The 17,071-nt window shown below is 57.2% G+C and overlaps 1 protein-coding gene across 1 annotated transcript in view; it reads left to right on the top strand.

The window, feature by feature from the left end:
• Positions 1–17,071, top strand: part of SPEG (striated muscle enriched protein kinase) — a 48,619-nt gene that overhangs the window by 22,854 nt on the left and 8,694 nt on the right. Inside the window, exons 10-29 of the mRNA XM_064286654.1 lie at positions 173–331; positions 437–626; positions 729–952; positions 4,028–4,147; positions 4,425–4,529; positions 5,069–5,275; positions 5,634–5,757; positions 5,866–6,041; positions 8,398–8,510; positions 8,892–9,060; positions 9,270–9,366; positions 9,494–9,694; positions 11,076–11,133; positions 11,733–11,810; positions 11,913–12,091; positions 12,619–12,645; positions 13,282–13,434; positions 13,618–13,660; positions 14,717–14,785; positions 15,017–16,970. Coding sequence (XP_064142724.1) covers positions 173–331; positions 437–626; positions 729–952; positions 4,028–4,147; positions 4,425–4,529; positions 5,069–5,275; positions 5,634–5,757; positions 5,866–6,041; positions 8,398–8,510; positions 8,892–9,060; positions 9,270–9,366; positions 9,494–9,694; positions 11,076–11,133; positions 11,733–11,810; positions 11,913–12,091; positions 12,619–12,645; positions 13,282–13,434; positions 13,618–13,660; positions 14,717–14,785; positions 15,017–16,970 — 4,446 coding nt within the window. The remainder of the gene's footprint in view (positions 1–172; positions 332–436; positions 627–728; positions 953–4,027; positions 4,148–4,424; positions 4,530–5,068; positions 5,276–5,633; positions 5,758–5,865; positions 6,042–8,397; positions 8,511–8,891; positions 9,061–9,269; positions 9,367–9,493; positions 9,695–11,075; positions 11,134–11,732; positions 11,811–11,912; positions 12,092–12,618; positions 12,646–13,281; positions 13,435–13,617; positions 13,661–14,716; positions 14,786–15,016; positions 16,971–17,071) is intronic.

Here is a 17,071-nt window from a genome sequence, read left to right as displayed (position 1 = left end):
TTCACCCTGCTGAGAAGGCCCAGTCTTTGGCCCTCTGCCCACTGCCTTATTGCCCAGACTCTAGCTCCTGGTCCATCTCCCTCTCCTGCCCAGCCTTAGCACAGGCCTGTGGGTTGGGGTGCCTGGGGCTCCCTGGCCTTCCTGTTCCAGTGCCAACCCCTTGCGTCCCCAGATGAGCTGACATGCAGCGCCCGGCTAACGGTGCGGCCCTCACTGGCACCCCTGTTCACGCGGCTACTGGAGGACATGGAGGTGTTGGAGGGCCGTGCAGCCCGCTTCGACTGCAAGATCAGTGGCACCCCGCCCCCCTCTGTCTCCTGGACTCACTTTGGTATGACCCCCTGCAAATGTTGGGGGACCCCTGAGGACCCAGGCTGGGGCAGGGTGCGCTCAGAGGCTGTGCCTGCTTCTCATCCTGCCCTCTGTCCCTACCCAGGCCGCCCGGTGGAGGAGAATGAGAACCTGCGACTGCGGCAGGACGGGGGTCTGCACTCGCTGCACATCACCCACGTGGGCAGCGAGGATGAGGGGCTGTACGAGGTCAGTGCCACCAACACCCACGGCCAGGCCCACTGCTCAGCCCAGCTGTATGTGGAGGAGCCACGGACAGCTGCCTCGGGGCCCAGGTACCTCCTCAGACCCCTGGGGGCTGCTGGGCCCACCTCTGAGTGCCTGGCCCGGGGTGGGAGGCACAGCCCCAGCCTCTAGGCAGCATGCGGCTCTTGCAGCTCGAAGCTGGAGAAGATGCCATCCATCCCCGAGGAGCCGGAGCAGGCTGAGCTGGAGCGGCTGTCCATTCCTGATTTCCTGCGGCCACTGCAGGACCTGGAGGTGGGACTGGCCAAGGAGGCCCTGTTGGAGTGTCAGGTGACCGGCCTGCCCTACCCCACCATCAGCTGGTTCCACAACGGCCACCGCATCCAGAGCAGTGAGGACCGGCGCATGACACAGTGTACGTGCCTTGAGGGCCTGTGTTTGCAGTGCCCCGCCTCTCCTCCCCCTCCAGGCCTGCCTTGGGACCTGCAGGGCCTCCTTCTCTACCAGGTCAGGGATGGGACACCTGGAATCAGGGAGCCCAGAGGGGCTGAGGTCACTGCCTCCCTCCTCAGGCCACTATTGCTCCTGTCTGCGAAGGGAAGGCCAGAGCAGAGGACAATCACCACCTGACCTTGGCGGCCCCTTTAGCACTTACTGGACAGGCAGTACAGTTTGCTCTGGACCAGCCAGTTACAGAACCTCTCTGGGTCTCAGTTTTCTTGTCTGTAGTAGGGTTCTTAGAAGAATGAAATCGGTTAATATACATCAAGCACTTGCAGCAATGCCTGGCCAAGAGCTAGAACTCAGCACATTTGAACTCTCGTTGTTGGTGGTGTTGATGTTGTTGCTCCCATTTTCCTTATTGTTGATAAAGCAGCACTCCTTCCTGGAGGAACGTCATTGGAAAGGTCAGTGCGGGCAATGTCTGGCGCCAAAAGGATGCTTGGTCTGGGGTTGTTCTTGTTAGGTGCCGTCGAGTCAGCTCCGACTCATGGCAGCATTATGTCTAAAGGAACAAAATGTTGCCTGGTCCGGTGCCATCTTCATGATCATTGTTTGGTAAGCTCACGTTTGTTGTTGCAGCCACTGTGTGTTTTGAGTGCCTTCCAACCTAGGGAGTTCATCTTCCAGCACTATATCAGAGAATATTCTGTCCAGGGTTGATAAATAACAAATATAGAAGAAAGAGCTGGGGGAAAACTCAGAGGAATGTGTTTGTTCTCTCAGCCTGGGATATTTGCTCATGGGAGTATCTCAGCTCCATTCCTGAAGGAATCTGAGTCTCGAATGAGAGGGTTTACTGACCCCCCGCCCCCATAGCACAGTGCCCACACGGTGACCCTCTCGTACGCACTGCTTGGCCTCGTACGGCTGCAATGTGGCAAAAATCTCACCTTTGTTACGTGCTTTCTAAAGTGCCAGGGCTAAAGACCGAATGTGGATGGTCTTAACTTCACCACAGACCTGTAAGACAGGTGCTATCATCCCCCTTACAAATGCGGAAACTGAGGCTCAAGAGGGTACGGGACTTGCCCAAAGGCAAGCAAGGACTGTCTGTCTGACTCTGGCAGCCACATGCTAACCAGGAGGCTCTCTGTCTCCATGCCTTGCTCTCCCCACCCCACCTCCAGTGCTACCCCCACGGCCTGACCCTTCCGCTCAGCCCTCTCCCATGGCTGCCTTTCCCCAGCCGTAGCCTCCCTGTCTCCTGATCTGCTCTGAGGCCCTGGGTGGGCGTCTCTGTCAGCATCTGAGCTGGCGTCTCTGCTTCTCGCTCTATCTAGGGTCATTGGCAGCCCTTGGCTTCTTTTTCTTATAAATAGTGTCAGCAGAGATAAACGAATGGGTGACTGTTCCATGCGGAGATAACTGCAGAGAGAAGGGAGGGGTGTTTGGGGACAACTCTGACGAGTTGGAGGCTTCACGTCCCTGCCAGAGGCAGTACGTTATCATCACTCAGGGAGCACGATGTAGGGGAAGAGCTTTAGAATCAGATGGAACCAAACTGAAGCCATAGCGACATCATTTATTAGTTCTGTGACCTTGGGCAAGTCAGTTAATATCTCTGACCTCATTGCTAAAATGGGGATAATTTTGCAGGGTTGTTGTAAGGATTTGGGGGAAAAAAATGCCTGTCAGGTACCTGGCATAGACTGGGAAGATAGCAGGAGCTTAAGAGCAAACAACTCTTAATTTATAACATGTATTTGGCACTTACTGCATGCAAGGCGTCAGGTTGCTGGGCCTGGCGGGGCAAGCTGACAGGAACAAAGTCAACCCTGTCTAAGAGCTATGACATATACAAGTAGAGAGAAGGTACACCCAAAGCAGCCTGGGCCTGGTGCCCAGCAAAGGTGCAGGCAAAAGGACTAGGAGTTCTAGGGAAAGAGTTGGGGACAGGAGTGGAGAGGGGGCTGGGGACATGTCAGGGGAGCCTCCGCAGGGCCAGCACTTACTTAAACTATGTCTTGAAGGAGAAGGCATTAAGTAAGAAGAGAGTGTTTGAGAAGGGAGGAATTTTGTGAGCAAAGACCTGGAGGTGGGGCTCACCTGGCTTGTCCGGGGACCTGATGGTTTGTCAGGGTCAAAACATGGTAGTGGGGTGGGGGAAGGTAGCAGGTGATGTGGCTGGAAGGAAGTTTGAGCTGAGGTCTTTGGATGCCTCCCTGTCTGCTATGTTGTTGTTAGTTGTTGAGTCACCTCTGACTAGTGGTGACCTTATGTAAAGCAGAACGAAGCGTTGCCTGATCCTGTGCCATCTTCATGATCTTTGGTATGTTTGAGTCCATTGCTGTGGCTATTGTGTCATTCTATCTCACTGAGGATTTCCCTTGTTTTTGCTGACCCCCTGCTTTACCAAACGTGATGTCCTTTTCTAGCGATTGGTCTTTCCTGATGACATGTCCAAAGTAAATGAGTCGAAGTCTCACCATCCTCCCTTCGAAGGAGCATTCTAGCTGTGTTTCTTCTAAGATGATTTGTTTGTCCAGATCTGCCATGGACAGAGCGTAGACGACACTGGCAGAAGGCTACCATAAGGCTCTGGCTGGAGATAGGTGATGGCAGTGGGCATGGAGAAGAGGGGCCCGAGGGAGGGGGCCTTAGGAATAAAGCCTTGTCAGAACTTTGACATGGAGGTTGAAACCCCAGAGATGGGGAGATGAGGGTGACAGTGGACAGGTTAGGAACCTACAGAGGGTGGACCAGTATAGGAGGAAGATGGTAAGTTGCTGGACATAAAGTACTAGAGGAACAGGCAGATAGTGCCACCAGAGGGGCCAGGGCTGCTGGTCTTGACTTAGAAGCCAGTCCTGGAGTGCCTGCACCCAGGATTTGCTGAACCATGGACACACTTCTTGCTGCTTGCCCTACCCTTTTCCCCTCGCCTCCCACCTGCAGTGGGTAGGGGTGAGGGATCAGGTGTGGGGTGGACCACCCCTGTAAGTATCCTTCCAGCTCAGGCCCGGTGTCACTGTCCCTCCCCCACCAGACAGGGATGTACATCGCTTGGTGTTCCCCGCTGTGGGGCCCCAGCATGCCGGTGTCTACAAAAGCGTCATCGCCAACAAGCTGGGCAAGGCTGCCTGCTACGCCCACCTCTATGTCACAGGTGAGACAAGCACCTGGTTAGCTGTGTCCACAGGCCCAGCCTCCGGCTCTAACCAGCCAAGGGTGGGGTAGAGCTGGACGTGGGCAGAGCCTGCACATCAGCTCCATTCCCTTCTAGAAGAGAAAGTGGGTGGCAGTCCCCTGGGGAGCCAATTGGCCTTGTCCCTGCCCCTGTGGCTGTGTCCCTGGGCCCCAGCCCCCCTGCCCCAGAGGCTTGGTGATCCTGCATAGCCTTGGGTTCTAAAGGACCCAGTGGATGTCCAACCTGTGGCTTTCAGATGTGGTTCCAGGTCCTCCAGATGGTGCCCCGCAGGTGGTGGCTGTGACCGGGAGGATGATCACACTCACATGGAACCCCCCCAGGAGTCTAGACATGGCCATCGGTAGGTCAGGGCCACCCAGGGCTGTGGGGTGGGGAGGGAGGTGTGGACGGGGCAGGCTCAGACAGTAGGCATAGTGGGAAGCAGGAGAGGCAGGACAAGGCCCTGAGAAGGTATGGGCTGGGGCCGAGTGGACCAAGTGCTGGGAGCACAGCCAGGAGGCAGCTTTGTCCCATCTCCCTCCACGGTGGATGAGAGGAGGCATGGGGTGCCACCGTGTTCCCTTCTCTTCTGAGGGCTCTCTGAGGGACTGGGTGTCTGGATCGTGATCCTGGGGATGCCCTCTCTCTTCCTATTCCATGCCTCAGTTTCCCTACCTAAGGTAGCAAGTCTCCATGCTTATAACTGAACCCCATGCCTGGCATATTGTGGGTCCTAAGCCTGGCCAGGCTTGTGATTGGGGAAGGGCAGACAGGGAGCAACAGGAGAAACAGGCAGGTTCAGAACAGACTGATAAGTTCCAGGGTCCTAGGCCACCTGAATTAGGGTGGGGATCACCACCTCAGCCATGCCAGCCTCTAGCAGCCACCTCCCCCTGGCAGACCCGGATTCCCTGACGTACACAGTGCAGCATCAGGTGCTGGGCTCAGACCAGTGGACAGCACTGGCCAAGGGCCTGCGGGAGCCTGGATGGGCAGCCATGGGGCTGCGTAAAGGCATTCAGCATGTCTTCCGGGTCCTCAGCACCAGTGGCAAGAGCAGCAGCAAGCCCTCACCCCCCTCCGAGCCTGCGCGGCTGCTAGAGCATGGTGAGCCTGGGTATTCCTATGGGCAAGGATCTTGGTCCTGTGGTGGAGGCCCACAGGCCCCTGTGCTGGCCCAGGCTGGTCTGGACGTGACAGCTATGGCAGGAACAGAGTGGCTGGGTGGGACCCCAGCCTATCAGTGGGTTTCCTTGTTACTCCTGAAAAGCAACCTGACTCAAGTGGGCAACACTGAGGCTCTGGGTTCCAATCCCAGCCCTGCCGCTTCCTAGCTGTGTGCCCTAGACAACTTCCTAAACCCCTCTGAGCCTCAGTGTCATCTGCACAAATGGAGCTGGCCTGGTGATTGGGAGCTAAGGTCCTACATCCAGTCCAGCAAGAGCCTAAGCTGTCCTCCTCCCAGGCCCACCCCTGGAGGAGGCCCCCACCATTCTGGACAAGCCGGACGTTGTATATGTGGTGGAGGGGCAGCCTACCAGCGTCACCATCACCTTCAACCATGTGGAGGCCCAGGTCGTCTGGAGGAGGTGGGCCCCGCTCTGCACGCACTATTTCCTGCTGTAGCAGCCCAGCTCCAGCTGGCTGACCTCCCTGCGGCTTCATCCTGGGTGACCTCCCTGTCACCTGTTCCTCAGCCGGAGAGGGGCCCTCCTGGAGGCACGAGCAGGTGTGTACGAGCTGAGCCAGCCAGATGACGATCAGTACTGTCTTCGGATCTGCCGGGTGAGCCGCCGGGACTTGGGACCCCTTACCTGCACAGCCCGCAACCGCCATGGCACACAGGCCTGCTCGGTCACCCTGGAGCTGGCAGGTGGGTGAGGTGGGCCTTCTTCCCTCTTTTCCCTCCAAGGCCTCCAACCCTCTCCTCACACCCCCAGGTGCACACACCTGCCTGTCCCTGCTGGAAAACCAGTTTTATGTCCTCCCTCCAAGACCAGTCCATCCAATGGTTATAATCACACCAACACTGGTAATAATACTAGTAAGATATTTACTGAGAATATAACATGTACTTTACATGTATCACATCATTTAATATTTACATCAACCCTGTGAGGTGGAGTCAGTTTTTATTCCCATTTTACAGAGAGTGCTAACTGGCCCGAGGTCACATAACCTAGTGAGTACAGGAGCTGGGATTCAAGCTCAGATACCTGATTCCAAAGCCAGTAAGTGCTCTTAGCTCCTGTGTTAAACCCAACAGGAAATAGTATCTCAAATATAATAAGCAGAGGGAGACCAAGCTGATTCTGAAAACAAACAAAAGCCCAAATGAGGGCACCTTATCACCAGACTCCCAGCTCTGAGTATCCTGGCCGCCCGTTTTCAGAAGCCTGTTTGATAGAACCTCCCAACCTTTTTATAATTTCTCCTCCTTAACTTTAAAGATGTAGTCTCCCAAACTGTAGCATGTATTCAAGAGTAATTGTTTTTGTTTTCCAATTTGTTAATTAACTCCAGACATATGTAACTGCCAATTAGAATTTCAGATCAGCATGAGTTAAACAGTGTTACCTGCTGAGTAGATACAATCCCAAACAAATGCAAAGAAAGTGACATTTTAGTTAGCACATACAATCTTACCATGTGTAAGCGTACATTTTCTGGTGTTTAAAAAAAAAAACACAACTGTTCGCGCTCACTAGAAGCTTCGTGTGCTTTGATCTTCATAGACCCCCACCAGGCAGAATGGGGGGCCAGGGTCCTGAGCCAGCTGAATGTAGGTGGGGATGCCGTCCAGCACTCCTTCCTAGAGGGGGAGCTCTTTAAAGTGGAAGAGAATTAGCAGTAAGGTGTGTGAGGAAGAGATGGGGGACCCTACCGGCTCTGCTGTGAGGATGGTAGGATGAGGTAGAGCCCCGAGTCCTCTGGGTCCTGGTCTCCCTTTTCTGTGTCTTTCCCCTTGCCTGGCTCCTCCTCACCCCTGTGATTACACGAGGCTTTCTCTGGTGTGTCTTGCCCAGTTTTCACCTCCCCCCTTGACAGCACCATATGCAGGACCCATCTTTTCTCCCACATGCAAGAGGAGTCCTTGGGTTTGGGGCAGCCCTGGCCACCTAGAACCCTGCAGCCTGGCCCAGCTGGGACAGTAACAGGGAGACTGCCTGTCCACCCGGCAGTGCTAGGACAGGCCTGGGGCTGGTACCTACATCTCCCTGCACCTCACCCCAACCCACCACCAAGGCAGGACCAGTAGAATGGCCCTTCTCCACATCCACCCACCATAGCATCTCTCCCACCTCCAGGATGCCCTCCCCCTCACTATAAAAGTGAGCTGTGTGCCTGTGGTAGGCGGTGGTCCATACCCGGTGCCCTCTGCTCCTCCTCCTGGTCATTCCCACCCTCTTCTGGATGGGGGCGCCTGGAAGTCATTGGCTTCCTCAGAAAACATATTTGAATATGTATTCAATCCCATCATGAGAATTAGAAGCTGCTGTACCAGGAAATAATATGACCATGTGATATGCGCAAAGAATAAATCACAGCCACAAGTGGGAGAACCGAAATTGAAAATCAGCATCTAAGTTTTTGCTTAATACTCATGGGTTACCTGTTTGTTCATCTTGCCATCTTCCAGATGATAGAAGGCCTCCTAAACATTTAAGTAAGTTTCAAAGAGAAAAACTTTAAGACAGAGATGGTCCCATGGGGGCAAGACAGAACTGCCTCAGGGGCCAAATATAGGCAAAGTCTGAGTGAAGCCGCTGGCAGGAATGTGAGGAAGGGCAACTGCACACAGGGGGCAGTGTTGAGCCACTTAGCGCTGTGATTGATGTAATGAGGGAAGCTAGCACAGGAGGGCCAGTCCTGAATTTTCAAGAGGCCAGAAATCCAGGATTTCTTTTGTGTACGAAAATCTCGTAGTTTTAAAGCCGACAGATAAACACTGAGGGTCAAACCAAGCAAAGCAATCCTGCATCCTCTGACTTAGGTTTTCTGAGATTTGGAAAACGTCAGGTTCAGATTTATGGGGAGAGCGCTTGATCCAGACAAGAAACTCTGGCGTCTCAGGGGCTGAGGTGGAGAGCCCCAGTGGTGGGGTTCTAGGAGGTGGGGTTCACACTGAGCCAGTTACTGAGGGAGTTTGGGGAGGGGCTAAGGAGGCAAGCCTTTGTGACACCCCCTTTTCAGCCCTTCTGCACCCACCCTGTCCCTTCGTGTTTCAGAGGCCCCGAGGTTTGAGTCTATCATGGAAGACATGGAGGTGGGGGCTGGGGAGACTGCTCGCTTTGCTGTGGTGGTCGAAGGGAAACCCCTGCCGGATGTCATGTGGTACAAGGTCAGGGGGTGATTACTGGGGCTGGCCGGGAGGCTGAGGGCAGAGGATGGGGGAATCCCTGGGCATGAAGGGGGTTCCTGGGAGGCCCTGGGGGAGCTGGAGCAGAGAAGAGGAAAGGGGTTGCCAAAGCAATAGTTGGGAGGAAGACGTGGAACTGGGGTGTGATGTGACTCTGGTGGAGGATTGGGGGACCAGAGAACTAATGAGGCTATTAGTGGGAGATATGAGTAGAGCTGATTTTGGGTCCTGGGGTGCTGGGCCCTCAATGGAGATAAGGGTGGACCTGGGGTAGGGAGGTTTCTGGCCCTGAGGGACAGGAGAGGCTGGGGCTCAGTGGAGGTGAAGCCAGGCTGGGGCTGGAGGTAACACCCAGCTCCTCAGGACGAGGAGCTGCTGGCGGAGAGCAGCCATGTGAGCTTCGTGTACGAGGAGAACGAGTGCTCCTTGGTGGTGCTCAGCACCGGGGCCCAGGATGGAGGTGTCTACACCTGCACTGCCCGCAACCTGGCGGGTGAGGTCTCCTGCAAGGCAGAGCTGGCTGTGCTTCCAGGTGTGCTGGGCTTGAGGAGAGGACCCCTAGGGATCTGGCGGGGCCCTATTCAGTCCCTCACATCACAGCCACTGCATCCTCCGGCCCTGTATCCCTCCTTGCACCCCTAATACTTTGTTCCTCTTCCATCTCCCTTACCTGTCCCCACCTGTTCCAGTCTCGTCCCTTCCTTGCCCTCCCCACCTAACACCAGAACATCTTTTCCCCAGTTCCAACAGCTATGGAGGTCGAGGGGACTGGGGAAGACGAGGAGCAGCGAGGAAGGAGGCTTAGTGACTTTTATGACATCCACCAGGAGATTGGAAGGTGTGGGGCAAGGAGGGGACGTGGTGTCTGAGGACTGGGTCTGGGATGAAGGGATAGGAGGGGGTGGAGAGCCAGGTCTGCAGTGACAGCGGAGCCCTGTTCCTGTTCCCCTACCTGTGTCGCCCAGGGGTGCTTTCTCCTACCTGCGCCGCGTGGTGGAGCGTAGCTCTGGCCTGGAGTTTGCAGCCAAGTTCATCCCCAGCCAGGCCAAGCCAAAGGCATCAGCACGGCGGGAGGCCCGGCTGCTGGCCCGGCTACAGCATGACTGTATCATCTACTTCCATGAGGCCTTCGAGAGGCGCCGAGGACTGGTCATTGTCACCGAGCTGTATCCTGGGATGGATGATGACTGGGGTGGGGGGACACATGCCTTGTTGGCAACATATTTTCCAGTTTGTAAAGTTGTCCCATTGACAATTGTGAGGGATAAGTCTGGAGACTACGTGAAGACCAGCATCTTTTAGTCTTTTTTTTTTTTTTAGCTTAAATTTGCTTAGCACTTACTACGTGTCTGGCAGTGTTCTGAGAGTTTTACAGATATTAACCCATTTAATCCTCATGTCCCCCTAAAACCCAAAACCTTTGGCCATCCAGTTGATTCTGACTCATGGCAACCCCATGTGTGTAGAGTAGAACTCTGTAGACTTTTTAAGGCTGTGACCTTTAGGAAGCAGATTACCGGGACTTTCTTTCGAGGTGCCTCGGGCTGGGTTCTAACCTCCAACCTTTTGGTTAGCAGTTGAACGCGTAGCCTTTGCACCACCCAGGGATTCCCGTATACACATACCTCGTGGAATATTCTTATCCCCACTTTACAGATGATGAAACTGAGGTATGAAAAGGCTTAGTAATTTGCCTGAGGTTGCAGTTAACAGATGGCATATGATTTCCATCACAAAATACAGTACAGTGTATCTGAACATTTAAGTGACCCTACAAGCATCAGTGGAAACCCTGGTGGTGTATTGGTTAAGAACTACAGCTGCTAACAAAAAGGTCAGCAGGTCAAATCTACCAGGCGTTCCTTGGAAACCGCATGGGCCAGTTCTGCTCTGTCCTATAGGGTCGCTATGAGTTGGAATCGACTCAATGGCAACAAATATACAGAGAGAGTATATGAGCGTCAATACTTTATTTGGGAGGCTCTTCTCATAAAAAGAACAGCTTTTATTCTTTCATAAGAACTACTGTAAAACAAAGGCACTTGAAGTAAGGCTGCTGGCGGTGAGCTTGTCACACCCACCGCCAGGGTGACCATGTCCTGCACACCAGCCTCCCAGTCTGCACTGCTCAAACCAAGCCTCAGCAAAATGACTGCATTTCATTGACCTTCTGAGCCATTTTCAAATAGAGTCAAGAAGTTCTGTACACAGTCAACAAAAGTCTGCTCTAATTTGATCCCTATAAAATACTTTGCAAGGTGGGCAGGAGAGGAGATGGTATCCCAGTTTTATACCTGAGGGAACCTAGGCTCAGAAAGGTTAAGTGGTTTACCCAAGATCCCTCAGTGTGTTTGAGCCAGGTTGTCCCATCTCTGTACCCAGATAACAGGGGAGGGTAAAGATAGTCTGTGGCTGGTATCAGATGTGCTGGAAGGGAAGGCAAGCCCTGTCCTGAGCCAGGACACTGAGAACAGGGGGTGGAGGGCACTCCCAGGGGCAGGTCAGGCAGTCAGCACTGGTCAGTGTTCTCCTTGATCTGTGACATAGCTGCACAGAGGAGCTGCTGGAGCGAATGGCCAGGAAACCCGTGGTGTGTGAGTCTGAGGTGAGGGCGGTAGGAGGCAGGGACCAGGCTGGCACCAGCCTTCACCCACCTGAGTTCTCAGCACCAATGGGTGGGTCCTGGGAAGGCCGTCTGTGCCCACGAGGAGGCCAGGGGTGGGGGTGGAGAGCACTGTTAGGCAGGCAACAGAGTCCCCCGCTCCTGATCAGACCAGAACCCTATCTATCTGGGGCTTGCATTGCCCTCTGTAAACCTCAGCAGACTCACCGCAGCCTCTAACTCTGTTGTTTCCCAGTCTTCTTCAAGTAGATATTGCCCAAACATTTCTCCCAGAAGGAGCGTATTCATGCCCTTTCAGCCTCTCTGTACTCCTGCCGTGTAAGGCTGCATAGGTTATATACTGCACAGGTCTATTCATTACAATGCAAGTGGTCCTGCTATAGAATTATGCTGTGTCCAACCTGTGCAGCTGTACCTGGTGCCCCTGGATCTCAGCAACCCCAAACCTATGTTTCAACCCCTGCCACCAGCCATCTGAGGGTCACTCCAGAGGCGTGGCCCGGCCTCTTGTCACATCTCTGAGGGTGATCAAACATAGCACCCCACTATCCCCATGGACTCTGAACTGCCTGTTTTCACAGATCCGGACCTTCATGCGGCAGGTGCTAGAGGGAATATGCTACCTGCACCAGAGCCATGTGCTGCACCTGGATGTCAAGGTGAGGTGCAGGTGGGAACAGGGATCGGACAGCCCCCTGTGGGAGCCAGGCCACTGGGCATCCTCTTCACTTAGGTCCCATTCACTGCCTTATGTCCTGTAGCCCGAGAACCTGCTGGTCTGGGACGGTGCCGAGGGTGAAGAGCAGGTGCGCATCTGTGACTTTGGGAATGCTCAGGAGCTGACTCCGGGAGAGCCCCAGTACTGCCAATACGGCACACCTGAGTTTGTGGCCCCTGAGATTGTCAACCAGACCCCCGTGTCCGGAGTCACTGACATCTGGTAACACTGGCATGCTGGCCACTGGGGCGGGCCAAGGCAGCTGCCCTCAGCACTATGCTGGGGACTTGCTTGCTGCCAGAGAAGAGCTTTACTGAGCCCAGGTTCTTCTCCTCAGATAGCCAGTGATGGCATTGCCCTCGGGGTCTCCTGCCCATATGACCCCCTGACCAGCCAGTGCCTCAGCCCTGTCAGTCCCTGGCTCTTTGTCTCCCCTGGGTGCTGGGCCTTGGGGGGCTGGCCTCCCTTTCTGCAGCTGCCACATCTCCGGCAGTGAGAAAGGCATGGCCCCAGGGGCCCCGAGACTCCTCCGGGCTTCCTGGGCTGGCCCTGCTGTGGCCCTTGACTCTTCAAGGCATGTCTGGACCTCTGAATCCAGGGTCCTCAATGAAGGAGGCATCCCTGGGCTCCTTGTCCACTCACTGCTCACAGGGAGGCCACGTCTCCTTCAGGCTAGCGGCAGCAAACAACGGCTCACCTCTATCGGGAGGTGGGCTCTTCTCTTACTCACCTGTTCTCTTTTCCCACAGGCCTGTGGGCGTCGTGGCCTTCCTCTGGTAAGGACCCTCTGCACTCAGGGCCCCAGTCCTATAGCAGCCTCCTCACAAGCTCGCCCCTAACATTTGCAGGGCCTGGGGCAAGAGTGCCATTGTGGCCTGCAACCACCCCCTTCTCTTCCACCCCTACCTCTGCTTCTTCCTCAGTGCATGAGTGTGGACACCCCAGTCTGCATGTCCAAGCTCTGTCAGCCCCATGAACAGCCACCCCTCAGGCCTACGGGTGGGCACACTGGTGTACACTTGGGAGGATGGATGGAAAGAGGCCTGTGCAGGCTCAGTGCCATCTGGGCAGGAAATTACAAGGCCCTGAGTGTCCAGAACATGGTCTAGAAGCACAGGGGTCCTTGGGCTCAGGGTGGGCAAAACCCCTTGGCCTGCAGACTCCTTGCCTCATGGAGAGGCCATGCACGGCTGGTTGCCCAGGGCTAAGGGTAGTGCTGCCTCCCAGCCCACCCACGGTCGGGGGTGGGGACAGGACAGGCAAGGGTCTGAAAGCTTTGGCTTCTTGCTCAGCCTCCCCTCTACCCAGGATCTCCACCTGTCCCCAACTCTGTCCACACATTGGCACCCCACTTTACCTCTGCCTCAGCCCAAGCCCCTGCCCAGCTCTCACAACAGCCCTCTCCCCTGCAGTCTGACGGGAATCTCCCCATTTGTTGGGGAAAATGATCGGACAACATTGATGAACATCCGAAACTACAACGTGGCCTTTGAGGAGACAACATTCCTGAGCCTAAGCAGGGAGGCCCGGGGCTTCCTCATCAAAGTGCTGGTGCGGGACCAGCTGTGAGTAGAGGCCCTGAGGAGCACCCCACTGCAGCATCCCCCTCCCTCTACCCCTTAGACATCCACTCTCCCACTCCTTAGAGGCCATATTTTTGCAAACATTTATGGACTGACAGACTGCATGAATGAATGAATGCATGATAAAACTCTTCTGGCTCCTTCTTAATCCTCATCCCTTTACAGGAGGCCTACTGCAGAGGAGACCCTAGAACATCCTTGGTTCAAAGTGAGTCCATCCCATAAAGTGGGTGGTACAAGGAGTGGAGGGAGAGAGACTATTATTAACAGCTCCATTTATTTAGTGCCTACAATATGCAGAGACCATGACAGGCATTTTATACACACCGATGTATTAGTCTCCCAACAGCTCTGCAAAGGAACGTATTATTCCCATTTTGTTGGTAAGGAAGCTGAGGTTCAAATCATTGGTTGAGCTGGGTATCGTAAACTACAAATTGCAGAGTCTAGACTAGGATCTTGCCCCAGACCTCATCCTGGGGGCCCTCATTAGGTTCCCCTGACTCTCCTGAGTCTTGTGTGCCCACCTCTGTCCTGCACTGGTCCCATGCACAGTGGTTGGTGGGTTGGTTATGAGCGCCTCCTGGTGGGCAAGGTTCTCATTGCTCCTCTGCAAACTCCAGCATTGTGGGACCCGGAGCCAGGACACCGGGAGTTCAGTAAATTGAGTCCAAAGAGGGACTGAATGAACTTTCCACTGAGCCTTGTGCTCAGTTGACTGAAGGGCAAAGTCATTCTGGCATCAGTCCTTGGAGTAAGAGCCTCCTCTCAGTCCGAAAGGAAAAGCCTGGGTGGTGGCTGAGGGAGGCATCTGTCCTGGTCTGGACTGCCAAAGCCAAGGCTCCTCGTGGCTGGGCCTCTGGTCCTAGGAGACAGGCTGTGAGCTGGGGAGCTGGGACCCAGGCCAGAGGCCTAAGAGGTTTGCTGGCACCCAAAGCCCAGGGCACAGGCCTTCTAGGGCACCCAGTATTCTGGGACAGGGCCTGGAGCCCTGGTGCAAGCTCCCTGTGGGGGCCAGAAGCTGGCCCCTGGGAGCCACTGGTTTTCTGCTTCTGCACTCAGGTTCAGGGGATTTTGCCACCAGTGGGTTCCTTGACTATGGGAGTTGTTGTGACAGACCAAGGGGAAGGGGACCCCCAGGATCCCAGGCTTCATGGCGCTCCACCCACTGCCCCTCCCATGGACTCCGTCTCTCCATTGTCAAACCTTGAGGGGTTAGGGTGACTGAGGGCTTTTCCTCATGCCCTCTTTCCCGGGTTTGCAGACACAGGCAAAGGGTGCAGAGGTGAGCACTGATCACCTGAAGCTGTTCCTCTCCCGGCGCAGGTGGCAGGTGAGTTTGGCTCAGGCCCTGCCTCTGCCCCTTGCACTTTCTCATTCTCTAGGCCTCTCTCTAACCCTGCCTTCCTGTGCCCTCACCTTCTGCTCATCTAGCTCTCCGCTTCCCCGCCCACCCCCCATTCCCAGCTTCCCCTCTGGGGTTAGGTCTGAGCCTGAGTGGACCTGGGTGGGTCAATCCTGCTCCAGGGATCCCCCAGGCCTGACTCGACTGCCCTGTCTCCAGCGCTCCCAGATCAGCTACAAGTGCCACCTGGTGTTGCGCCCCATCCCTGAGCTGCTACGGGCCCCCCCAGAGCGGGTGTGGGTGGCTGTGCCCAGACGCCCACCCCCGAATGGGGGCCTGTCATCCTCCTCGGACTCAGAAGAAGAAGAGCTGGAGGAGCTGCCCTCAGTACCTCGCCCGCTGCAGCCGGAGTTCTCAGGCTCCCGGGTGTCCCTCACTGACATTCCCACTGAGGATGAGGCCCTGGGGACCCCAGAGGCGGGGGCTGCCACCCCCATGGACTGGCAGGAGCAGGGGAAGATACCCGCTGAGGAGCAGGAGACCCCCAGCCCCCAGGTCCTCCCCTCCCCAGGCCAGGAGCCCGCCGATGGGCCCAGCCCCCGACGGGGTGAGCTCCGGAGGGGCAGCTCGGCTGAGAGCGCCCTGCCCCAGGCCAGGCCGCGGGAACCGGGCCGGGGCCTGCACAAGGCGGCGTCTGTAGAGCTGCCGCAGCGCCGGAGCCCCAGCCCGGGGGCCACGCGCCTGGCCCGGGGCGGCCTGGGGGAGGGCGAGTATGCCCAGAGGCTGCAGGCCCTGCACCAGCGGCTGCTGCGGGGAGGCCCTGAGGACGGCAAGGTCAGTGGCCTCAGGGGCCCCCTGTTGGAGAGCCTGGGCGGCCGCACCCGAGACCCCCGGCTGGCGCGGGCGGCCTCCAGCGAGGCGGCGCCCCTCCACCAGCCCCCGCCCGAGGCGCGAGGCCTGCAGAAGAGCAGCAGCTTCTCGCAGGGGGAGGCGGAGCCCCGAGGCCGGCATCGCCGCGCTGGGGCGCCCCTCGAGATCCCCGTGGCCCGCATCGGGGCCCGTAAGCTGCAGGAGTCCCCCTCCCTGTCCGCCCTTAGCGAGGCCCAGCCGCCTAGCCCCGCGCGGCACAGCGCCCCGAAGCCCAGTGTCCCAAAGTCTGCAGAACCCCCCACCGCAACACCCAGTGACTCCCCGCAGCCTTTGGCGCCCCAGCAGGCCCAAGAGAGGGGCCCCGAGCCGGCGCCGGAACCAGTCCGGGCGCCTAGGCCTGCGCAGCCCCCGGCGGCCCTGCCAAGCCTGGCGCTGCCGCTCACGCCCTACGCCCAGATCATACAGTCGCTCCAGGTGCCGGGCCATGCCCAAGGTTCCTCTCAGGAGCCCAGACCCCACGCGGCCGTGTTCGCCAGAGTGGCCTCCCCATCCCCCGTAACCCCCGAGAAGCGCGTACCATCACCTGGGGCACCCCCAGGGGTGGCCGAGAAAGCCCGGGTGCCCACGGTGCCCCGCAGGGCCGGCAGCTGCCTCGGCAGCAGCATCGAGAACCTGGAGTCAGAGGCTGTGTTCGAGGCCAAGTTCAAGCGCAGCCGCGAGTCGCCCCTGTCGCGGGGGCTGCGGCTACTGAGTCGCTCGCGCTCGGAGGAGCGCGGTCCATTCCGCGGGGCAGAGGAGGACGACGGCATGTACAGGCCCAGCCCTGCGGGAACCCCGTTGGAGCTGGTGCGACGGCCGGAGCGCTCGCGGTCAGTGCAGGACCTCAGGGCTGCCGGGGAGCCCGGCCTAGTCCGCCGCCTCTCGCTGTCGTTGTCCCAGCGGCTGCGGCGGACCCCGCCCGCGCAGCGCCACCCGGCCTGGGAGAGCCGCGGCGGGGACGGGGAGAGCTCGGAGGGCGGCAGCTCGGCGCGGGGCTCCCCGGTACTGGTGGTGCGCAGGCGGCTCAGCTCCACGCTGGAGCGGCTGTCGAGCCGGTTGCAGCGCAGCGGCAGCAGCGAGGACTCCGGCGGCGCGTCGGGCCGCAGCACGCCGCTATTCGGGCGTCTGCGCAGGGCCACGTCCGAGGGCGAGAGTCTGCGGCGCCTCGGCCTCCCGCACAACCAGCTGGCAGCCCAGGCCGGCGCCACCACGCCGTCAGCAGAGTCCCTGGGCTCCGAGGCCAGCGCCACATCAGGCTCCTCGGGTGAGGAAGGATGGAAGAAGAGTGTGAAGGGACTAGGGTGCAGGGCTGGGCTGACGAGTGCAGAATGGGGAAGAGGGTAGGGTGCGCTGGAAAGAGGCTCT

Source organism: Loxodonta africana, chromosome 6 (assembly GCF_030014295.1).
Source record: "Loxodonta africana isolate mLoxAfr1 chromosome 6, mLoxAfr1.hap2, whole genome shotgun sequence".
NCBI classification, from domain to species: Eukaryota; Metazoa; Chordata; class Mammalia; order Proboscidea; family Elephantidae; genus Loxodonta; species Loxodonta africana.
This window is presented reverse-complemented; position numbering and strand designations above follow the sequence as displayed.